At 33.3% G+C, this 24,904-nt stretch overlaps 2 protein-coding genes across 6 annotated transcripts; both read left to right on the top strand.

Moving 5' to 3' along the window:
* Positions 1 to 6,133: 6,133 nt before the first annotated feature.
* On the top strand, positions 6,134 to 11,368 carry LOC110635412 (probable methyltransferase PMT3). Of its 3 annotated transcripts, XM_021784730.2 has the most exons (9): positions 6,134 to 6,372; positions 7,370 to 7,487; positions 7,582 to 7,867; positions 8,005 to 8,169; positions 8,298 to 8,480; positions 8,707 to 9,301; positions 9,852 to 9,964; positions 10,058 to 10,278; positions 10,659 to 11,368. In XM_021784730.2, exons 3-9 carry the CDS (start codon positions 7,595 to 7,597, stop codon positions 10,978 to 10,980), a joined length of 1,872 nt encoding a protein of 623 aa, XP_021640422.2. In that variant the 5' UTR covers positions 6,134 to 6,372; positions 7,370 to 7,487; positions 7,582 to 7,594; the 3' UTR covers positions 10,981 to 11,368. The 3 variants fall into 3 exon arrangements, with proteins under 3 accessions (XP_021640422.2, XP_057992405.1, XP_057992406.1); XM_058136422.1 differs by having other exon boundaries at positions 6,135 to 6,372; positions 7,370 to 7,867; XM_058136423.1 differs by lacking the exon at positions 6,134 to 6,372 and having other exon boundaries at positions 6,551 to 7,867.
* A 2,912-nt stretch (positions 11,369 to 14,280) lies between these two features.
* Positions 14,281 to 24,262, top strand: LOC110635399 (uncharacterized). Of its 3 annotated transcripts, none has more exons than XM_058135880.1 (14): positions 14,281 to 14,497; positions 15,901 to 16,318; positions 19,041 to 19,215; positions 19,827 to 19,910; positions 19,997 to 20,238; positions 20,334 to 20,553; positions 20,665 to 20,744; positions 20,827 to 20,911; positions 21,268 to 21,399; positions 21,494 to 21,607; positions 21,711 to 21,758; positions 22,375 to 22,459; positions 23,102 to 23,158; positions 23,751 to 24,262. In XM_058135880.1, exons 2-14 carry the CDS (start codon positions 16,098 to 16,100, stop codon positions 23,849 to 23,851), a joined length of 1,644 nt encoding a protein of 547 aa, XP_057991863.1. In that variant the 5' UTR covers positions 14,281 to 14,497; positions 15,901 to 16,097; the 3' UTR covers positions 23,852 to 24,262. The 3 variants fall into 3 exon arrangements, with proteins under 3 accessions (XP_057991863.1, XP_057991861.1, XP_057991862.1); XM_058135878.1 differs by having other exon boundaries at positions 14,282 to 14,497; positions 23,748 to 24,262; XM_058135879.1 differs by having other exon boundaries at positions 14,282 to 14,580; positions 23,748 to 24,262.
* The last annotated feature ends 642 nt before the right edge of the window (positions 24,263 to 24,904 follow it).

Raw genomic sequence — 24,904 nt, 5'->3', positions numbered from 1 at the left:
CTTAGTTTGTCTCTTCAAATTTCATCATCTCCTAGCACAATTGTGCTCTACCTATAAGGTATCATCTGCATGAACCCTTTACTATACCATCATCCTTACATAATATTTTATAATTTATTAACTTTACTTATACTCGACCTATGATTCATATCTATCATCGTTTATATTGTGCCCTTAACCCTTGTTGAATAAGATTTCTCTCGCTAATAGATTCTTCAAACACTAATTCCACCCTTATCTATGGTCATTAATTTGATCCTTAAACTTTCTAGTGATTTATTACCATCCATACTTGTCACTTTTTATTCTACTCCAAGTGATTTGATCACACTAAAAATGTTTACATTCATAACCTCTAACTACCTTCTCACTATCTCAAAGGTCTAACCTAAAACCTATGTGTCATTATCTATCATTCTTTTCCTCTCATCATACCTATTTGATCCCTTAGACGGACTTTTATTCAACTTAACTTCTCTTTCTCTACCTATTTAGGTAGTCCACCTTCTAACATTTACTCATTATTATTGTATTCCATACCTCCATCACTTTTCTCACTAATGTGGTCCCATTTTGGGTTTTCCATCCTTGTCATTCTCCTTGCCAAGAATAACACTTAGCCTATCCTATATCTTAACTTTGTTCCTTTTATTATGCGCTCTTTAGGTTGTCCTTTCATTTATTTCCTTTGTCTTACCCAAAATAGAACTTGACTATTCTATCCTGGTTCCATTCTTCTTCCTAACATAATAACTATATCTTCGAGTCTCTATCGCGTTATCATATGACTCAGTTTGGTCCTTTGACCACTCTAGCTAGTACTTCCACTAGCATTTAGATTATATTGCATCTGCAATCAATTGTCCAAACTTTCATTCTGCACTTTCTTTATCCATTGGCCTTCGATTTATCTTCGCTAATTTATTACTCTTAACACTATTATAATTAGATTATACTATTGTTTTGAATAATTTGAAATTAGAAAGGAACTAATTACATACTTTTATTGTATGATCTCTATTCTTATCCTTTAGCTTACATAATACCCTTACCACCTCGAGAACTAATTCGTAGTAATTTTATTTATTTGTTATTATTATTATTATCCATGTTTACTCAATTAGCCAAAACTTAAGGTTCGCACCCAAACCCGTCATCCAATTCAAAGGATTTACATCCATCGTGATCGATTATTTTTGATTCCTATAATAGAACTTGCATCCTCCGGATACCCGCCAACTTCTCTCTACCACACTCTCCCATCTAGGCACTATTTTGTTGGTCACCATTATTAGTAGTAACTTTCGATCCCAAGATAGGACTATACCCTAACTACAAAGATACTACATTTACCACCTTGCCCAAAACCATGTCAAATTAATGACTCTCCTATCATATTATAGCTCGAATCATCAATTCATAGTTCGACTTTCCCTAAGTAGTAGGGTTGTACTTTATTTCATCTTGATACACACAAGGTATACTATTCTCACTAAGTTCTAACCAAATGTTTGTCATCAAAACCATCCAAAATTCCATCTTGAATACTAGATAATCTCACTCTATAGGTGTCACCTTTACTTTGCAACTAATCCAAACCTGATGGCAATTCTTATTGTAACTCTAGCTCATGCTAACTCTAGTTATCATGACCTCTCAATATTCTAACTCTAGACCCTAACTAGGAGTTCCCAACTCCTCTGGATATAGAACTCATGGTATTCAAACATCCTCATCATAAGCACTACCTACAATAATCTCATATCGAATATTGTATAGTTACTACGATACGTCTCTTAATCTCTTATATCTCTTGAATCTTCTATTATCATAAACTTATTGGTCATCCAATGGTATCCTCATCCTTATCTATTTCAAGACTCACTTTTATGTACTAATGGGCACACCATTTAAACCCATATTGAAATATAGTATTTATTGTGTTTCAAGGTAGATCTCAATAAGTTTGCTAAATCTATTTCATGTTTCTATGTACTCCACAAAAATCAAGACACTAAGTAATCTTATATTTTATAACGTAGAATCTAGAAACAAAGAATTACAGAACATAATCCTATACTCATGTGACTCCTAGTAGACTCTTCCCAACACTTTAGATGAACATTCCCTAAGAAAGCCTAAGCTCGATACCACATTTGTCACGACCCAACCTATAAAGTCATTAACCCAACTCTAAGGCCCATTTGGGCCCAATATCAGAAAACAAAATGGACTTTCCAACGGGAGTTTTCGACTCACCCAAACACAATATATAGTCAATTGGGAGCTCACCTCCACATACTCATCAACATAATAATAAGCGGAGCTCGGCTCCTCATCCAATCCATCAAAATAGAATATTAAGTTTACGGTCCATCATGATAATAATATTACGGACCAAATTCAAATAATTTAACACATGCGGAAATTCTAGGAGTAAATAAAATTACACAAATATTGATAAACAACTGCGAAGGAGAAAAGCGAGTTAACCAAAAATAAAATCCTCAAAAATATTGAGAGTAAAATATCAATTTTAACCATAATCTCTATAACTATCTAAAACTAATGCAAGTGAAATGCAACATCAACATCATTTTCACATCATAACATCAAAAGGTAATTTGGAGTACTCACGCAGCATCAATCATAACATATGGGAGTGATCCCTATACAACTCTCTTAAATCCAACAGAACTCAAGCGGACTTTGCTTAATAAGCCAAATCGAGGGTCCCAAGAACTCCCTCGAAGGATCGGGTCACAAGAAGAACTCAAGCGTGACTACTATCCATAGTCCACACCACATCACCCAAATTACCACAACAACATCATGGCACTTTAACATTTATCAATGCATCATAAATCGTGCCTAGAGTTTAACTACATAAATATATGCATATAAGTGATGCATGGGCATGTTGAACATATAATAATATCGAAATTACAATTAAAATTAATATTTTACTCACGACAATTATATTACAATTATTTAATACAATCGACTCAATACAAACAAAGAAAAGACCAATTCGTCCTAAAGTCGTAAAAAAAAAATCCCAGTCTCTCCCTACCTACCTACCCCCCAAAACAAAGGGTTCAAAACACACTTCTATACTCACAATCCATATATCCACAACTCAATCATATCACACCAAATCAATCATCCATCACAATATGTAAAATTTCAATTTAGTCCTTATAATTGATCATTTTTGCAAAAGTATTCAAATAAGCTCTAAAAATTATAAAACTCTTAGAAATATTACTAAGCTATTGCAAAAGAATCGTAATTTTCTAAGCTACAAATATTTTATGGATTTAAGCACTAGAAAATTACGATGCATGACAATGGTGGGGTAGCCAAAACCTCGATCCATTGAGGACTTTTTTCGTTGGGTATGTGCGTTCGAAAAAAATTCACAGATCCTGATTAACCGATTCCACGATTGAGGAGGACCACATAATAATAATATATAAAAAAATCAGGGGTGTTACAAATCACAATTACAAGTTACACTTATGAATGTGAGCTTAAACAAAAGAAATAGTTTTAGAGGGTCAAGCGAAGCGATTCTAGAGTGACACTTGAAAACCTCTACAAGAAAGCTGTCCTGCTTTTATAAAAATTTATGAATTAAAATAAATACTCATTATATATATATATACAATATTCTCATCAAACAAAAGCTATTTTAATATTAATATTTTTTTTTTAATTTTAAAAATTAATCAATTTATAATTTTGACTATCGCCTTAATCAAAATAAAATCTTTTAGATTTTATAACTATTAGTTTATATTTGTATACTCTAACTAGGGGTGTGCAGTTTTCGGTTTAAACCGAAAAACTGAACCGAACCGATTAATTCTGTTCAATCGGTTCGATTTTAAAATTTAATCGGTTTGGTTCGGTTTATAATTTTAATAATTTCAGATTAATCGGTTCGGTTCGGTTATTTTCATAAAAAAATAAAAAAAACCGAACCGAACCGAAATTATTAATATATATACAGGAAATAAAAAAATCGAACCAAATTGAATCGAACCGAATCGAACCGAACTGAAATCAAAGAAAACCGAACTGAACCTTAAGATTTTTGAGTTTTGATTTCTAATTTTTTTTGTTTTTATGTTTTTATTATTTAGATTTAATGTTAAAAATATGAAATTTTATAAATTTTGGTTTGATCGGTTTAAAACCGAACCGAACCGATATTTATCGATTCGATTTGGTTCGATTTTCTCTTATCAATCGGTTCGGTTCGGTTTTTAAAATTTTTTATTTTTGATTTTCGGTTTTATCGGTTCGGTTCGGTTCGGAACCGAACCGACCGTTTGCACACCCCTAACTCTAACTAATTATTTATCAATCACATTTTAAATAAAATATTTTTTCTTATTATAATAATTAAAAAATATAAAAAATTTAATTTATTTTTTATTTATTATCTCATTTTAATTTAAATTATTAATCCCTCCTAAATTAATTATATAAAATATTATTCAATTGATATTAGTAAATATCTATTCATTAATCTTGTAAAGTTAATATATAACATTTAATAGAGCATATTAAGGAATTGTGAAATTGGAAAAAATAATCCATGACAAAAATATATGAATATTATGGGATATGTAACCATTAAAGAAAGAACAATATTAATTATATCTTTAATAATAAATTAAAAAAATAATATAATAAATTTAATTATTGAAGCCTCAATTCTTAGCAATTCATTATTAAACAAAATAACCATTTAAATTGAGACAATTGAGGTAATTAAGGCAATAGTACAAATATTTAAAAGAAAAATAAAAAAATTAAATACTTATAATAAAAGATACATAATAAGCATTAATCATAAATAAATTAATCTAGATATGATTAATGCCACGTGTCAACTAAAAAAAAATTTGCCTGCTTTACATGCATAAATAAATGGATTTAAATAAATGAAATCGAATTTAGCTTTTTTCTCATTTTAGAAGTTGTAGCCTTCCATACTCATAGATGATAATAGATACGATATTATTTAAATTTAAATTTAATTAATATTTTTATTTTTAATATTAAAATTCATTTTAAATTTAATTAAAATTCATATTAAATTATTTAAAATTTATCTAAGCTTAATTATTATCCAAATAATATTATAACCATTTAGTTTTATATATTTTTATTAATAATTTATATAAAAATATTTATGTTAATAATTTATAGGTAAGATTTAAAATTTCTATAAAATATTTAAATTAAATTTATATTTTAATATAATATAAAACATATAATATTATTATAAAGTATATATTTTAAATTTAATTAATTATTTATATAAATAAATTTAAATAATAAATATTCACTATAAAAATTTCAAATTCGATACAAAATATTATTTTTTATGCTTAAATCATTCAAAACTTAATTATATACTACTCAAATTCATTTTAATAGAATTTAATTAAATCAAATACTTTAAAATATTCAACTAATTACTCTCTTTATTTATTATACTAACTTTTTCTTACTTAAATATATTAATTTAATATGATTCTATATTTATATTTTTAAAGAATGTATATAAAAAGGATTTTTTTTTCATTAACTAAATATTAGTGGTTCTAAAAAAATAGATTAAAATCACTAATTAAAAAAAATACTCCATTATATAACTGAAGACCATTAACAAATTATACAAAAAACCTCTCACTAAATAAAAATAATTTACATTAATAATTTTCAATTATAGCTGGAAAGAATAATTCAAATAAAAATCTCCATTCATGTAATTAAACTTTGAAATCATACGATATAATTAGCAATTAATAAATGGCATCATTGTCCATTAAAAAACAAAAATCTTTATTAGTTTACGATGAAAACGCACGCGTTTAATAAACTCTCATCAGACCGACAGTACTACTATTTAAGGTAAATTAAGCCGATGTTGAAAGAATTTTTTTTTTTTTTTTGTTTTTAAAATCAAATCACCGACACTTTACTTTAATTTAATTTGCTGGAACGAAAACATGGGCTTCCATTACCCAAAAGTCAATATTCTTATTGATTATCTTCTTTTTATTGGATGAAATTCATGATGATGACTGCTAATGCCTGCTATAATTCAACTGTAAATCAAATACTAAACGGCACCAACGCTGCACTGTCACTGCTCTGCCAGGCTTCTCTCTCTCTCCCTCCAAAAATAGAAAAACCGTATCGAATTCTGAGATCTAATCTCTCTATCTCCTTTCCTTCCTCTCGGTTCTTTTTCTCTTACGCGTTTCTTCTTATAGAACACAGCATCTCTCTTTGCCCCAGATCTCCCGTGCATATCTAGGACCCTGCCCATTCCTTATTGAATTAAACCCAGTAAGCTTATCTTTGTTCTTTCTCCCTCTCTCTCTTTTTTTTTTTTTTTTTAATTTTTTGCCCTGTTTGTTTCTGGGTGATTTATTTGTGGGTTTTGCTTAAAGATGTGCTTTTTTGGCTGGATCTGATTGGAATGCCATATGGGTTCATCGGGTTTTTATTAGGTTTGGATGCATCAATTTGCTTGTATTCTCATTATTGCTTGATAAACGAGTCTATTGTATTAGTTATTTATGGGTTAACAATGCAAGGTAGTAGTTTTGCTCCAGATCTGCTAGTTTTGGGCCATTTAAGTTGCTTACGTTGTTGTCATTTCGTTGGTTAATTTTACTTCCATTCGATTAGTTAATCCGTCCACATAGTTTACCAATTGTATAAGTATTGCATTCCCATGCCTTGCCATTCTTTGTTTCAATTGGATCAATCCTTTTCATTTCGCTTGGCTATCCATTTACTAGATTCAGTTGTAGGAAGTTAGTAACGTTTATTATTATAATAATTATTATTGCTTGAGTAATTGGTAACACTTTTAAGATTGTATTATTAAATTTTAGTCTGCGGTTTTTCACTAGGAACACGGATCTAAGTCTCAAAGACAAGCTTGCAACTTGCCTAACTATAATACTTCTATTATGTGTTTCACGCAATACGTAATGGATGGACGCTTGTTTTTCCCAACGGTTGGGCACTAGGCATCCATAGTTTGCTTTCTTAATTTTGATGGTTTTGATTTTTTTTTTCCCCAAAATTAACCGTTACCCTTTTTCATGTGGTCAAACTTGAAATGGGTTAGGTCGGATTTCACAAAATGTTCGTAGGATTCATTTCTTGTTTCTAGTCTTAATGATTAAGTTTGTTTTGTTTTATTTCTTTCTAATTTCGCTAGCAAATGCAGAAAATATGGTATTTTTGGATTGAGAAACATACATGATTCATTCCAGTGATTTGGATTTTGATTTTACTGATGGTCCTTTCATATTATTTTTTCTTTTAACAGGTTCGGTCAGTCTTCATACCAGATAAATCCCAAGTGAATTTGTATTGCCTTTTTTTTTTTTTTTGACATTAAGAGCCCAGAGGCTTGAGTTATCAGACAAAAAGGCTTCTTTTGGATGGTGAGATTGGTATGAGGTTGTTATAGTGGGATGATATTTGTATCATGATTGTGTAGTGTGTGAGTGAGTGGGAAAATCTGTTTGAATTTTTCAGAATTAGGTATACAATGAGGGGAAGATCTGATGGGAGCCAGAAGAAGCGATTGATCACTTCTTTCTGTGTAGTGGCTATCTTTCTTGGATTCATATACTTTTATTATGGATCCATTTTTGGCTCTCAAAGCCGTGGTGCAGCAGCTATAGAATATGGCAGCAAGTCCTTGAGAAAACTTGGGTCATCTTATTTGGGTGGGGATGACGACTCTGATGGAAAACAAGATGATTTTACCAAATTTGGACAGGAAGATGGACAGGAATACACTGTACCTAAGAGCTTCCCTGTAAGGCTCTTTACTGCTTACTAGGTTTTCAGCACCACCCCATTCCCCTTTTCCATTTAATTTGATACTTATGTTTTTACTTGTAAGTGTACTTTTACTGAGAGTTATTTGTTCGTCTGATTCTGATTTTGTTGAAGGTTTGTGACGATCGACATTCAGAACTCATTCCCTGTTTAGATAGGAATCTTATATATCAGATGAGACTGAAGCTGGATCTCTCCTTGATGGAACACTATGAACGACATTGCCCCCCTCCAGAAAGGCGATACAATTGCTTGATTCCTCCTCCACCAGGTTACAAGGTGCATATGTACTAAAGCTTATTAGTCATAATGGTGTCACAGGCTTTTTCTTGTTGTGATTGTTTTACCATTTTCAGATTTGGTATGCATCAGTTGTTCAACTGTTATGTTGTCCTTTGATTATACAGATCCCAATTAAGTGGCCAAAAAGTAGAGATGAGGTATGGAAAGCAAACATTCCTCATACTCACCTTGCACATGAGAAATCTGATCAGAACTGGATGGTTGTGAAAGGTGAGAAGATAGTATTTCCTGGGGGAGGCACGCATTTTCACTATGGAGCTGATAAATATATTGCTTCGATTGCAAATGTAAGACTGCTGACTCTTGCGAACTTGTGCCGAAGAGAGAACAGACCCGGATTTTTTTATTTTCAAATCCTCTTCTGAACCTTTTCTTGATGCATATTCTTTATTTCTTCACTGCATATTGTTTGTTACCTGAGCTTCCCTCCTATTCTGACGCTTGCTGATTCTTTGATACATTTCTTGTCCTGCATGATAGGAGTGATTATTTTGTTTCTCGTCTGATTGGCAGATGCTGAACTTTTCAAAAAATAATTTAAACAATGAAGGAAGGCTAAGAACAGTTCTGGATGTTGGCTGTGGTGTTGCTAGCTTTGGTGCTTATCTTTTGTCATCCAATATCATTGCAATGTCCTTGGCACCTAATGATGTGCATCAAAACCAAATCCAGTTTGCCCTAGAAAGAGGAATTCCTGCATATCTTGGCGTTCTAGGGACTAAGAGACTCCCTTACCCAAGTAGATCTTTTGAGCTTGCCCACTGTTCACGATGTAGAATAGATTGGCTTCAAAGAGATGGTATTCTTCTTGTTGAGCTTGATCGTTTACTCAGACCAGGAGGCTATTTTGCCTACTCCTCTCCTGAAGCTTATGCACAGGATGAAGAAGATCTCAGGATTTGGAGAGAAATGAGTGCACTTGTGGGACGGATGTGTTGGAAAATAGCTGCTAAGAGGAACCAAACAGTCATTTGGCAAAAACCTTTAACAAATGATTGTTATTTGGAAAGAGAACCTGGTACACAACCTCCTCTCTGTCGATCTGATGATGATCCAGATGCAGTGTGGGGTGTGCAAATGGAAGCTTGCATTACACCTTACTCTGATCGTGAGTTTTCTCTTCTGCTTGTTTCTATGTCCATTTTTTCGTGTTCTTCTTCTTCTTAGTATATTTAACTTCTGTTTATTAATTTAATTTCTTTTCTTGGTCAAGTTTGTTGTATATTAAGAACTAGCGGATTGCTTCCTGAAATGAAGTGGTACTTGCAATTCCTCATGCCTTGGTTACGTGCTGCCCTTGTAGCATGAACAGGAGTCCTGTAGTTCTACACAAAATTTGATGCTTAGGTTGAGATGTTCAAAAGAAGTGTCCTAGGCTTATTATGTGTTGTGACATGATTGTAATCAAATGAGCCTCTAGATTTAGTACTACTGTGAAATTATATTCATATTTGCTTTCAGCAGTAATTTATTTGTTTGGCTTCACTTAGCAATTGTATTTTTGTTGTTTAGATTTTTTGGAAGTCCCCTTGAATGCATTCCCTCCTTTTGATGAACTATGCAAATAAATATATAATCATCCATAAGTTACATTATTTTCCCATTAAATTCATGTGCTCTGTACTTTAACACTCTCCTTTGTTGCTTTTTTCCCACAGATGACCAGAGAGTTAAGGGGAGTGGTTTGGCTCCCTGGCCAGCTAGATTGACTACTCCTCCTCCTAGACTTGCTGATTTTGGCTATTCCAGCGAAATGTTTGGGAAGGACACGGTAAATAATGGAATCATTCTTCTAAACGTGTCTTCTTTTCAGTAGCAACATAAAGATAATAACTTAGTCTTTGTTATTGTTTCTGTGGTGCAGGAACTCTGGAGACATAGAGTGGAGAATTATTGGAATCTCTTGAGTCCAAAGATTCAATCAGACACCCTGAGAAACGTGATGGACATGAAAGCAAGCTTGGGGTCGTTTGCAGCTGCCCTTAAAGACAAGGATGTTTGGGTTATGAATGTTGTGCCTGAAGATGGACCAAACACACTGAAAGTGATATATGACAGAGGCCTGATTGGCACTGTACACAACTGGTATGGAAATCAACTTAATTAAATTTATTTATAATTGTCATCTGATTTTGTTCTCTTAATTATCATTGTTTGTTCTTTTCCCTGATCTCCCTGACACCTTAGATTATGTCAATTTGTTCCACTCCTTCTACAATGATGAACATACAAGATCTAGTTTTTTCCTCCCTATTTGCTGATGCCACAAATAGGCTGTGGACAGTGAAATGGACTTGTTATGTCAACACAACCTGGGGGGCATATATGTTTCTATCTTAACTAATTGTAACTATTTTTTGTTTATTTGATGATGGCTTTTCATTTCTATCAACTTTCATTGTCTTGGTGATCTTTGATGTGATAGATTTGGAATTTGAAATTCTCATATGAATGTGTTTTGACAGGTGTGAAGCCTTTTCAACATATCCTCGGACTTATGATTTGCTCCATGCTTGGACTGTCTTTTCCGACATTGAGAAGAAAGGCTGTAGTGCTGAAGATTTGCTTATAGAGATGGATCGAATGCTTAGACCTACTGGTTTTATAATCATTCGTGATAAACAAAGCGTAGTAGATTTTGTAAAGAAATATTTAGTGGCATTGCACTGGGAAACAGTGGCGACAGCCGATCCCAGTTCAGAATCAGACCAGGATGGAGATGATGTGGTGTTTGTTATCCAAAAGAAGTTGTGGCTAACAAGCGAAAGTCTCAGAGATACAGAATAGGACAACTTAACAGAGTCTCTTCCATCTCTATATTTCCAAATTCCAAGTGCGCCAATAGATTAAGAAGGTTGTTTCAAGCAAGTGATGCAGAAAACATTTTTCATGTTGTAGCATTAAGTGTTCACATTAATTTTCCCCCCTTCCATATAATGATTCAATTTGATAGAGATAAACTATCAGGAAATTCAGCTTCTATAGGCTATTCTTCGTTTTTTTCTTTTCTTTTCTTTTCTTTTCTTTTTTACCTTTGGCCCTTTTTGTTTTTAGGTTAATGAAAAGTACTCAGCTATTGGTGAATAACAACACGAAATATGTGAAGCTGGAGTATATAAGAATTCTGGCTTCTAATCGTCAAATTATTTATAATGAATCTATTTGCTTAAAGTTATGTCTTATAATGTGCAAGTATGTAATTGATGATATTACTCGTTAATGTTTGCATGTCAATTATTTATTAACAATACTGGATGATGGAAATGCAGAGTTACAAGAGTAGATCAAGTTCCTTCTATATTTTGATACAAGCTCCTCATTTGTAGTTGATATTTGGCGACTCTTCTCCCAGGAGCATATCCCCAAATCACAGTTTTCTCATGGTATATTTCCAATCATCTTTTGGAAGGTGGACCATTTTTTTTTATTAAGAGTTTCAGACATGGGGCATGCGTTTTCCAGTGGAATGTGTAATAGCAGTCTACTGTAACAGACCAGCATTTGGGGAGCCCAGCCACAGTTAAAAAGGAAAGGAGAAGGAAAGGAGAAGAAAAGGAGAGAAAATCCCATCATTGCCACCAACAGACCTAACCCATTCACGCGTTAGCTGCCTATTACAGACTGGGAAAGGAAAAATTCTTCAGTGGAATTCACAAGATTTAGTCTCAAAAGGCCACAACCTAAAAGTTCTTTTATCATCTTTAACAAACTAAACATCTCTTACATGAGCAGGTACTCATCTCATCTACACTAAAACTGATCACTCCTATTTAATATATCCAAGCAATTGTCAAGTTGTTCTCAATTCCTTTATTTATCTTTATCCTTCAATTTAAGAAAAGCAATATCAAGCCCGCCAAGTGGTCCCTAAACTTCATATATGGAGGTGGAGAAGAGTCATCTAGTCATTGCAAATTATAACCATAGGTGCAACCTAAACCAACATGTCTATAGTACTAGCATAAATACATTCAAACACCAAGCACATGTAATGTTGCTGCCATCTCTAATGTTGTCAAGTGGGCTTCTGTTCCCTACCGTTGCACACATAAATTATAGCATTAACCCATCCCTCTATCAGTTCCCATTGGCCATGGTCCTTAACCCAAACTATCCTCCACATATAACCACTCCTATCTATGCCAATAACTATCATGTTATTTGACTCATCTAAGCCAACATTAATCATGTTATTTGACTCTATTGGGGCACAAAGGGACCCTTGCAAGCTGAGCCCAAAACACAGAAAATTGGTTTCTGCTGTTCTTCCTTGTTTCCTGGCCAAGTGAAAATATTAAATATACTCTACCGAGGCAAAAGGGATAAGGAATTGTGTTTGTGTATTTGCCTCGTATGATTTATGGCATTAAAACTTAAAAGCTGCAGACTTTTGGCTCTGACGTAATTGCTGGTTTAGCGCATGTCATGTTTGCATAGTAAATACAACCGGCTAACTGTTGGTTTTAGTTTAATCTCTGTTGCTGAATGCTGGCTGGACGGCAATGCCAAAATCTATCAATCTCTATCTCATATTTACCTGCACATATGCCACTGTGGAAATATGACAAACTAGAGGTCTAAAGCAACCAAGCAAATGTGTTTCATTAGGCGAAGTTAACTCATATTCCCAATGGACCACCTTGAAATGGTCAGCACAAATTTCTCATCTTATTACTTCGAATCAATTGAAACAGATTGATTAGGATTCAATACATTAAAAATTCATGACTTTGGCTTTTGGAGAAGCCAAAGAGGAGATTTTCTACCATACAAGATCTCAACTAGTTGAATAAATAGGTTTGATAATGGCATATTAATGGACAAGTGGGATATATGATTAGGTCTAACAATATGAGACATTAATATCTATAGCTTTCCAATGAAATGACTTTCGGCCTTCTCTCTAGAATTGATGCATATCCGAAATGGCCTAATGAAAAGGTGGTCTCCATGTTGCCGTACTCATAGGGGAACCCTCACTCCACTCAAATTTTGCCTGTGCCGTGGGGTTCCCTTGTGAAAACTACGATAGGTTATCCTTTACAAGGTCTTTGTGGTGGGTCACGAATACCTACTTTGCCAAATCAAACTAATGCTACATTTTGCACAGATTTAACTCCTTCAAGGCTTCAATGCCATTTTGAAGACCCATTCAGCCCATAAAAAATAAATAATATAAAGAAATTGTTCAAATACATAAAATTTACTATTATGAGAGTTATTGGCATTGTGAAGTTCATACCTGGAGAGAAGGAAGCAACCAGGAAGGAGGCGAGAGGGGAGAATGGAGAGCGAAGGTGGGATGAACTAAGAGACGCAGTAGCCGTAGGAAGGCACGTGTCAATCATGCCTGCCGTGTCTCAGGCGGGCATTAGGGCTTTGGTTATTATTTAAAAATAAATAAAAAGAACTTATCTGTTCTATTCACGCAATTATGCTTTGCCAGTTTTCTGTAAAATGGTCCAGCTCATCAACCCATTTTCACGTTTTTTTTATTACTATTTCCCACTTTCAATTTCTCGCCTTTGTCTTTCGCTCTCCGCCAACCGATGTCAAAAAGCAATCGGTGGGTATTATAATTATTATTAAAATTTTTTTATTATAATTTAATTTTTATTAATATAATTAATAAATATATCAATAAAATAAAATCCAATTATAAAATATACAAAATAATTTAGAAACAAAATAATAATAATAATAATAATAATAATAATAATAATAAAAAACATATCACTAATTACTAAACCACACAAACATTAAAATTTATAATTATATATATGAATTAGATAAATTTTTTCCTTCGCAAAGAACTTTTTATAAAAAAATTAATATATTAATTAATAATTATTTTTATTAAAATGAAACAAGATTATATTATAAAATTAATATTTTTAAAATTTTATATATTAGTGTATTTAATAGAAGCATATATCACTGTCAGACCAAAGGAGAATAAGAGAAAATGAAGTATTTCATATTCCCGAGAAATTGAACTCCGTTTGATTTACTGGATGTCACAATGACAGACAAAGGGGAGGACGCGCTTTCAAGCAATTAAAAAGAACGCATAAGTAACAGCGAACTCAAAAAAGTCTTCGACTGCTAAGTGAAAAATAAAAGGAACAAAAGGGAAAGCAAACCAAAAGGAAAGAAAGACATCAACTTTCAACGCTACCCAATGCCTAATCTAAAATTATGAAGACAAAGTGCTCTCTCTTCCTTACAGTTCCTTCTCTACCGAGAATTGCGGTCCATCAGCTTCCTCTCTTTTCCCTCTCTCTGTCAATCCTACAACTCACAGGTACTTTCTTCTTCCTCTAAATCCAACTCTTTACAATTATCTTATCCGATTCAGTTTCTACAGGGTCACCAACTCTCCGTCCGGTTAGTATTCTATTTGGCTTCCGTGGATATTTTTGTTCCTTTTTTTTATTTTCATTTTTTAATTTTGGTGATGCATGCCTTTGAAGTTAATTTTGTGGTTTTGTTTTTATTTGAGCCTATGGATTTCAATTTCCGCTTGGTTGGTGAGAAAATGTAGGACGAAAGGAAGGGAATTTACTAGCGTTAGGTGGCTTCAACTTTGAACTGTTGAATTGCTTGATTTGATGCTTTTTGCATCTTGAAGTTTTCGGCTTTGACTTTCTGCTTGTTCCGGTGAGAAAATGAAGGAAAAAGCTGAGAATGTTAAATGATTGTGGTTTTTTATTTTTTGGGAAAAAAAAACTAGGGTGTTCCTTTTTTTGTCACTTGAAATATAGGCTTGCATATTTTTTTTTTTACAAGTGTACCTTTTTATTTCTAAGTTTTCAGTCAGACTTTATGGATTAGTGAAATAATGTAGGAAAAGTTATGAAAGTTTAATCTTGGGTTGATGTGTCTTTTGTTTAGGATTTTCATTTTCTTAAGATAATGTAGATTTAAATTTTATTAGTTCATTGATCATTGGTTTTGAATTATGATGCCGTTCTATTTTTATTCTATTTGATCTAGTTGGAAGAGAAAATTTAGGAGACCTTCGACTAGATACTCTGAATCACTGAGATGTTCAATTTAGTTAGTAACTTAGTAAAAATGAATTGGATCATTCAGAATGTTTGTATTATCTGGAGATGTACAAAGATGTTTTTTCAAAATTGGATTCCTACTTAAGTTTTGAATGCTGCAGTCTTTTTAAGTTTTGGCTTTTCTTTTTTTTTTGGACTTTGGGGTAGAGGGTATAACGTCATACCACTGGTTGAGGTTGTGGAATTGGGCTACATTGGATAACGTATTGTGTTCTTTGGTTAAGGCTGGAATGTTGTACAGCAAAATCAAGAACTATTTATGTTTGAAATGCAGAAAAAAAAAGGAGAAGCAGAAGCAGAAGCAGATAGTGCAGTTTGTGAGCAAAGTTCTTGTTCTTTTTCTTAAGATATTGGAAAATTTTGAGAAATGTTGAAATGCAATTCTTTTCTTGAAGTTTTCAGAACAGGAGCTGGCTGATAGCTGAAAACATCCAGAAAATTATGTTTTGTAGACAGTGCTTGTCAGTTTCTTTTCTGCTGCCAAATGGACCATAGTTTATTTAACCCTTTTTTCCCTCACTGAAGTGCTGCATGTATTTTCATTTTTTAACATTAATATTGGTGAGAATTTATTGATAATACAATGATGAACCATTCTAAGTTAATTGAATGTTGTTTGTCTCTTCCAAATACACAGGAAATGCTCGAAGTCTTCAATAATCAATGCCATCTATAAATCTGCTTGATCTCATCAGTTACACTACTTTCTTAAGTTGAAAAGTGTACGCGACTCAGTAATCAAATGTATATCTAAAAGTACAGGTCAACAACATTTTTCCTTTTCTTTTTATTCCCACTTAAAAAAAAGGTTGAGATATTTATCAATTGAAGCACATGGATTCTGTGAGATGTTGGTTTACCAAATTGAAATCAAAAGATAAGTTGAAGTCTGCAAAAAATAAGGAAACCGCAGGCAATGGGAAGGAGGGGTCAAAAGCACCTACAAGTGAAGAAGCACCATCAAATGTAACCAAGCAGAGGGCTGCTGCTGCAAAGCAGTATATTGAAAACCATTACAAAAAGCAGATGAAGAGCCTGCAAGAGAGGAAGGAGCGGTATGGTTTAATGCTCTTTTATAGCAATGATGTTTTGGTAAAAATTAGTTACATGGGTCAGATTTTACATCCATCTTCTGACTTTTCTGTTCCAAAATTGTTGCTGGTTGGAAGACGTGTGTGATAAATTATTGCAATTTGTCCAATCTTACACTTTCCCTTTGCTCTTGAAATGCAAGAACATATTTTCCCTTCATGAGTGACCAATAGACTTTGTGAATGGTCCTTACTGATTAATGGTGACATGTACATAGAAGCTGTCTTTTCTTTTTCATTTTTTGGGTACATCAGAAATTTTCAAAAGGTGCACTACAAGCAAGCGCTCAACCAGTGAGCCACTAGCCCAATGCCTATTTTTTCTGTTTTTCTTCTATTTCCTTTTGTGCCCTTCCCCCCTTCTCCCCAACCAAAACCCCCCCAACACACACCACCACCCCCCCGCACACCACACCCCCCCCCCCCCCTCCCCCAACTTTTGTGTTATTATGCTGATCAACTAAGAAGGAAGCTGCTAATGGTAATGGACTGTACATTCTTTAGATAGCATGCAGTGGGATATAATGACATTGGGCTATTTAACTTGTATTTGTCAAACAATGTTGTCCTCATTCATGATGGGCTTTACAAGTTTAAGTATCAAGAGGTGGAACTCTAATATGGTGACAAGAATTACACACTACTGCACAGCGCAAATTGATATCCAATTGAATTAACTTGTATAAATTTGTGTCTAAGTTTTTGTTTGTTTTTTTAAGCTTAGGAATTCATACTACTTAGTTTTACATAATTGAAATATTTTCCATTAAAAATGTACCATAATTGGGATAGACATATATATTTGTGATCTATAGGCTGTTTACAATGCAGATACTAGTTATTTCTCAAAGTACAGCTGGAAATATCATTTAAATAGTATTTGGCCTAGTCTGTTACAATGAAAATTCAACTTATTGCCTGTGCAGATTAGTATCCTTTGGGATGAAAATTACATATAAAATTGTATCTGTAATTTGTCCCAAATAATTAGATCTCACTGACCGGGTCTTGCAGGGATTTGTCAAATCAATAGCAATAACTCTTGTTCGAATATGGAACATCTTGTCATAATATTGTACAACCTGACCTTAGTATTGAGTGCTAATTCCACTATCCAGATTTGCTTAATTGGAATTTTTCCTTTTTTTTATTAAAAAATAAAATATCAGAAGAGGGAAATGATTTTGGTAAAAGTACTTATTGTCCTCACAAGTCTCAAAATTTATTAGTTTGCTCTTGTTGTTCCTTGGACAAAAGCAAAAGAATAATTTTGTAATATCTATTTGTCATAGTTGAATATTTACATGATGCAGTAGCCCTCTTCAACAAATTGGTTATTCAGCCATTTGGGAAAAGCAGCCAATGCTAATTTGAAATGAGTCATTCTCTATATATGATTTTGTTTCTTTACTGTTTGCAAATGACTGGGAAACACCAGATGTTTATTCGTTTGTATGGAAGATCCAGGCAATAATCAAAATATAATTTATCACATGCCTATGCATTAGCTGCCTCATTTGGCAAAATGCATCATCAGTCTTCAAGTTTTTATCTGATAAAAAATAGTCTCTCTAGTTATTTTCTAGTTCACTGGAGTAGGTCAAAGTGGTCTAATAGCAGTTTTTGCCTTCCTGAAGCTAATTAATTTTTGAAAAGTTGTGTGGATGCCACTTCATATGAGTCTCTTGGAATTGTTCAAAAACGTTGCAACTCCAATGCTTCTATTGCCAATCAACTTCAGTGTCAGTTGCATGTCTTGGTTATCCCATCATTGAAGACATCACTGATACAGCTATGGTCTCTTATTGATGATGACTATCATGATGGTTGATCACATATTCAGAATCTTCTTCCAGCTGCTCATTCTAGCCATCTCATGCTCTGCTTTATTCATCATGGTGTCATTATGTCTTACAACAATACTTAAATTTCCCCATGCACCACCAAATGTTTAAATATTATCAAAGAAAAGTTATCAATTGAAATTTTTGTTTGAATAAAAGATAATTTTGTGAAGAACTGGCATCTGCATTAAAATTATTTCTTTCTACATTAGTGGAAGCATTAGTTACCTTCTTCCTTTTTGTGTAAACTGTAAAGTTAGAAAGGAACATTAATGGCCTTCTTTTTTTTCTTCCACTGTTGTGCATGAACTCTAGTCAGGTCAATTACCACGGAGACTTGTAATAAGTTTCCACATCACTTCTATCAGTTGATGTTGAACTTCAATGAATGGTCTAGATTTTGGTAGTGAGCTTAACTGATTAGTGATTATTAAACTAGTGTCTATTGGAGATCAATATTGCATAGGACTTTTGAGGAGTTAAATTTGCATATTGCAATTGAGATTTGGAAGGAACATAGTTCAGTATAAGGACTCTGGGTTAATGATATACCTTTGTTGGCTTCAAAGGCAAAGGTTGGGGATGTGGCCTCTGTAATTTTTATTACATTGTCCCAGGTTAGGTGGTGGGCTAGGCTTACATCTTTAGTCTGGGGCCAAACGGTTGATTCAATTTATTATTAATAATCAACTAGTAGGAGAATTTTCATTCTGTGGAAATTCAAAGCAATTATAAAAGCTCTTCCCCTCAATTTCTAGTTGTTGGTTGTCTTTACATGTGTGTTCATCTTGTGTGCTTTCACTTATTTTGCATAGTGTTTTGGTGCTTATAATATATTGCAGACGTAATGTACTTGAGAAGAAGTTGGCTGATGCCGAGGTCTCTGAGGAAGAGCAAAATAATTTACTGAAGTATTTAGAGAAGAAGGAAACAGAATACATGCGCCTTCAGAGACATAAAATGGGTGCTGATGATTTTGAACCCTTGACAATGATAGGCAAGGGCGCATTTGGGGAGGTAAATATATATTTTTCCTTCTCGACATGCCATACTAATATAGGCAGGCCCCTTTTGTGTTTTTCCTTGCTTAGTTTTTTTACAAAATCTGAAAAAGGATATGTGCACACTCACAAGCAAAAACATTTTCTGGCTGTTTGCAAATTGTGGCTGCAAAACAAATTTTCTCTTGTTATAACTTTTTTCGCATTTATGTAATGCATCTCTCTCTGAGGGCTTCTTATGTTGCAGTGTAGGTAATGAAAGTGTGTAAATCTTGCATTGATTAAATAATGCTTTTGGAATTTTGTATTGGAATCACACAAAAAATTACGTTGTATAGTCTGCTTCTTTGAGAGAAAGGGTATATGTATATTTGTTTACACACCTACAAGCATACTGACGAATATCATGGACCGCAAATGTCATTTTTTTAAGCTATTGACTTCATTTTGTTTGGAACAATAGTCTTTTCTAAAAATCATGTTTGGCATTTATTTGCTGGTATAATGGTCATATAAATAATTCCTTGATTGAAAATCATGTTGTCAATTTGTGATGCTCTTTTTCAATAACTTCATCTGTTTATCCATGTTTTCTTCTCTGACTTCTCTCTTTCTATGTGGTTGCAGGTTAGAATCTGCAGGGAAAAGTCAACTGGTCATGTGTATGCTATGAAGAAGCTTAAGAAATCAGAGATGCTTCGGAGAGGCCAGGTCTACAATTTGTTATGTCTTTTAGGCATTCTGATTAAGGGTTTTGTTTATTGTGCTTATTGCCAGTTTGGATTTAAAATGTTCAGGTTGAACACGTGAAAGCTGAAAGAAATCTACTTGCAGAGGTTGATAGCAACTGCATTGTCAAACTCTACTGTTCCTTCCAAGATGAAGAGTATCTCTATCTCATCATGGAATATCTACCTGGTGGAGATATGATGACTTTACTAATGCGCAAGGATACACTAACCGAGGATGAGGCAAGGTTTTATGTTGGTGAAACTGTCTTGGCCATTGAGTCTATCCATAAACATAATTATATTCACAGGTAAATCTAAATTTTTGTCTTGAAACATTGATGTGTTTTTTCTATATCTTGTTTACATTATACAGCCTGATCATTTCTGTGCTTTTGTCTTACAGAGACATCAAGCCTGATAACTTGCTACTTGATAGACATGGTCACATGAAATTATCAGATTTTGGATTATGTAAACCATTAGATTGCAGCAATCTTCAAGAAAAGGATTTTTCACTTGGAAACAACCTTAGTGGAGCTCTTCAGAGTGATGGACGCCCTGCAGCACCAAAGCGCACACAACAAGAGCAATTGCAGCATTGGCAGAGGAATCGGAGGATGCTTGTAAGTTTTCTTCTGCCCTAGGATTTAACTTTCCTGCCCTCAACTTTTATGATCTATGGGGAACGCACTCGGATTTCTTTTGTTTAATGATGCCAAAAAATGTTTTTGCAGGCTTATTCTACAGTTGGAACACCTGACTACATTGCCCCGGAGGTTTTACTGAAGAAAGGATATGGAATGGAATGTGATTGGTTGGTATAATGAAGTTTCCTTTTTAATCAATCTTGTATCTTTACTGAGATTAATTTGGATTAGACTTTGTTAATTCTTCAGGTGGTCTCTTGGGGCAATCATGTATGAAATGCTTGTGGGATACCCACCCTTTTATTCAGATGAGCCTATGTCAACTTGTAGGAAGGTGATGTTGGGAATAAATCTTGCTTTTAATTTATCCAAAAAAATGGGAAAAGCTTTTGCTTCTTTTTGTAACAACTAACACATGAAACTGAGCCTTTTGAGCAAGCATACTTGCTATGCTTTTTTTTCTTTTCTCTAAAACAAATTTTCTGATGCAAAACCATGATACTTCCAAGTGTTGTTTTGTAGTTGGTGATATGCTCAAGCTTTAATTACTTTTGTGAATGTTATTTCACTCCTTTTAAATCAGAATTTTCATTTAAGTGTTTTTCTTTTTTTACTTTTCTATGTTTCGACTTATTTCTTCCATTTATTTCATTCAATATCATCAATTATTAAAAATCTCTTATCATGCAGATAGTTAACTGGAGAACCCATTTAAAATTTCCAGAAGAAGCAAAGCTATCTCCAGAAGCTAAAGACCTTATCAGTAAACTCTTATGTAATGTTGACCAGAGGCTTGGAACAAAAGGCGCAGATGAAATAAAGGTGTTGTGTGGTGTGTTCTGTTCTAAATTCTTTGGTTTACTTTTAAAATGGAATTTACATTGACAATTTGATTGGTTTACTTTGTTATTCCCAGGCTCACCCATGGTTTAAAGGTTTAGAATGGGACAAATTGTATCAAATGAAAGCCGCATTTATTCCTGAGGTCAATGATGAGTTGGATACTCAAAACTTTGAGAAGTTTGAAGAGGTAGAATGGTGGATTGATATTTCTAGTGTAAAAATTGGTAACTTCTTGCGGGGAATCATTTAGTTGTTTGCCTTTCTATACATTCACGCAATTCTTTTTGCAGGCTGACAGCCAAATTCAGAGTTCAACGAAAGCTGGTCCATGGAGAAAGGTTGGTACATATAGATTTTTAGTGCATGCATTCTAACCCTAAGTAATTGCTGTTGTAATTCTTCGTTGATGTTCTGCTAGTGAATCTGCACTTTTCTCTCAAAATTTTAGTGCTGCTTGGCTTGTGGCAGTTGCTTGATCAGAATTAGAATCATTGTTTCAGGAGTTCTTTTATCTTCTTTTTTTTTTTTTTTTTTGTATCTTTCTTTTTATTTAGTTTGTATACAGAGTGGTCAAAATGCATTTCTCATCTAGATATGATGATTATTGGAGCACAAATTTGCTGTCTCACAAGATAGTGATGTTATTTGGAATATAGGAATTGGGAAGGGTGAAAAACTTCCATTTTCCAAAGCAATGTCTTTCAGTTGTTTTGATCTAGTGTGTCACATTTTATCATATTCCTTATCTAAGGAAAGTGGATGCATGTAAATTTTCCTTTTATTCCTGCAACATAAACCTTTTGGTGTTACATTGTGTGATTGATTGATGGCTTTGATAGTAATAGAAAAGCTATTCACCATATGACCTGGAAAATAACTTTTAGTTAATTGATGTTACATAATGTTGCTTATGTCTATATATTGACTAATTGTTGCTGTTTGTGTTCTTTGCAGATGCTTTCATCTAAGGATATTAATTTTGTGGGTTATACATACAAGAACTTTGAAATTGTAAATGACAATCAGTTACCTGGGATTGGTACTGTATTCCTTCCTGTCAAACATATGCATATAGACTTACTTTTTTCAAGTTATTCCTTCTTATTAGTAATTTCTCAATATTTTCCAGAATACTTGATGCCTGTACATTTCTTCTAAAAAGTGGGCAACTTTTTAATGATTTTGTTTCTGGACTATTATTGGAGAGAGGGATTGCTAATTATGCTTGTCAATGCAAGTAGTTCTATTTTACAATTCCTATAGATCAATTGAGCCTATTGTTGATGTAGCATGCTATGGTAGGACATGCAGAACTTAAGCTTGAGCTGGGGCAGTATCTAGTCTGGGCTAGTTTCCATTGTTTTCTTGGCTTGATTATCTTCTTAGGTTATCTGAAATGTGTTGATGTTGTATCATAATTGATTTTCATTATTAATAAGATGACATTGTATAAAATGAAAATACAAGTCTTGTAATAAGTGTTCCCAAACCATTCTGAGCTCCTCTTGCTAAATGGGAAGAACATTTAATATATTCGTATGTTTGCAATGTTTTTCTTTTTTTCATCGATATATTGAATATTTTCAAGGAGCTGAAATTTATCTTTTTAAGAGTTATCTAGCTTTGTGATGATTCTCATATGTGACTGCTCATTGGTTATTTTATGTATTACTGTGCACAGCTGAACTAAAGAAGAAGAGCACAAAACCTAAGAGACCGTCTATCAAATCCCTTTTTGGTAAGATTTTCTGATTTTTTTTTTAATCATTGAGAATGTCATTTTATACACTTTTTTGTTGTCTGATAATTAGCATTCTATACCAGTTGATTACGAGATGATCTAATGGAAAGTTGCCATAGTCCATGGATTAAAATTGAACCAATACGGAGATAGACACTAGCATATTTGGATATAGACTTATTTGATTCTTTTGCAAGTTACTTTGATGATGTGGAGTCAGTTTTCCCCATTTATCTAAGGTCCTGTAAATTCAATGACTTCAGAGATCTCTCTTGTATGTGGATGAAATCATCTAAATGTGTTTTTTCATGTTTATATTGGTACTATTATCGACAGACAGATAAGTATATCATATTAATGAGAGTGCTGGATTTTTGATGTGGCCTGATGGACGATAGCTATTTAATTTATCAAGTTTTGGTTATATCCTTGTCATGAAATTTTATGGAATGCTGACCTATTCTTTTATGAATTTCAGAATTTTACTGCAATAAGCTTCTTAATGAGATAGCTGTGTGAGTCATATAGCTTCCAGTTGTCAAAGTGTGATTCCCATTTTCTTGCTAATATGGTTTGTTTGTTGCAGAAGATGAGTCAGCTGCTGCCAATCAACCTGTGCAAGGGAGCTTCCTCGGCCTCTTGCCTCCTAAAATAGATGAAGCTTCTGAGCTACCTAGTAGATCCAAATGAGCCATACTAGTCTCTGTATGACATCAGAAGGTCACAGATGTTCAATTAAAGTTCAGCTGAAGAGTATTAAGTTTTCTAGTGAGTAGGGCTTTTTGGTTCGCTGATTCCTGCAGATATATTTTCCGGAATGAAAATTTCAGGGGAAAAGACTCCAAGGACTGAGTGGTTTGAAATGCTAATTGGCTATTGGCCTAGTTTAACGTTCTTAATCCTTGTAAAATAATTTCATGGTAAATATTCTTTTGAAATGGTTCTTTATTTGTGTTATCTCCTATGAAAAAGCTGTGAGAAATTCATTACAAAAGTTGTATTATGTTTTCCTTTCTTTCATGTAATTATTAACTTTTCAGTGTTGGGTTGATTATAGGTGTACTATTATAAATGTAATTATTAAAATTTCGAGATTCAGAACCTTCTTTCTGGCTGGAGATTCAGTCACCATTTGATTCGCTTGCTTTAATAACAGAATGTGCTATTGGCTCACCATCATGAACTGGAGCGCTTAAACCTGGAAAGCAAAGACTCTTCCTCAACATGCTTGATGGAAGTATAAATTTTACACCCACCAAATTCCGATTTACCTAGTGTAAATCTCTTCCCCATTTAGGATGCCATTAGATTATCTTCAAATGAAAACAAATAAAGATATCATGTAATACATTTACCATCAGTATGGCTACCTCTCAAGAAGTAATTAATTCTTCAACATGGAGTGCATATTTGAATTTGTCCAAAGTGTTGCAGTTCTTGAGCTTGGGATGCATACATATGTGGGATAAATGAATTAGTTTAAATATCAATAAAATTGATCCCGACATTATTAGATATATACATTTTTTTAGGCTTAAATTTCATTTGTTTCACCAAAAATATTTATTTTTCATTTTCTAGCATTTGGATATTCAGAAAAATAAATTCATAGAAAACATTTGTTAATCAATAGAAAATTACATCATTTTTAAGGAAAATGAATTCCTCTTTTTATAAGAGAAGTCATTTTTTATTTTTTAAAATTTAATAATCTTATTGAAATATAAAAACAATTATATGTAT

The sequence above is a fragment of the Hevea brasiliensis genome, chromosome 15, assembly GCF_030052815.1.
Source record: "Hevea brasiliensis isolate MT/VB/25A 57/8 chromosome 15, ASM3005281v1, whole genome shotgun sequence".
Classification (NCBI taxonomy): Eukaryota; Viridiplantae; Streptophyta; class Magnoliopsida; order Malpighiales; family Euphorbiaceae; genus Hevea; species Hevea brasiliensis.
Note: the sequence above shows the minus strand (reverse complement) of the source record. Positions and strands in the feature narration are given on the sequence as shown.

Excerpts from the sequence above, each read along its gene's own strand:
- LOC110635399 (XM_058135878.1), top strand. The coding sequence starts at position 16,098 with ATGGATTCTGTGAGATGTTGGTTTACCAAATTGAAATCAAAAGATAAG. Across the intron at positions 20,239-20,333 it reads AAACATAATTATATTCACAG|AGACATCAAGCCTGATAACT; the intron begins GTAAATCTAAAT and ends TTTGTCTTACAG. Across the intron at positions 22,460-23,101 it reads CAATCAGTTACCTGGGATTG|CTGAACTAAAGAAGAAGAGC; the intron begins GTACTGTATTCC and ends TACTGTGCACAG.
- LOC110635412 (XM_021784730.2), top strand. The coding sequence starts at position 7,595 with ATGAGGGGAAGATCTGATGGGAGCCAGAAGAAGCGATTGATCACTTCT. Across the intron at positions 8,481-8,706 it reads ATATTGCTTCGATTGCAAAT|ATGCTGAACTTTTCAAAAAA; the intron begins GTAAGACTGCTG and ends TCTGATTGGCAG. Across the intron at positions 9,302-9,851 it reads CATTACACCTTACTCTGATC|ATGACCAGAGAGTTAAGGGG; the intron begins GTGAGTTTTCTC and ends TTTTTCCCACAG.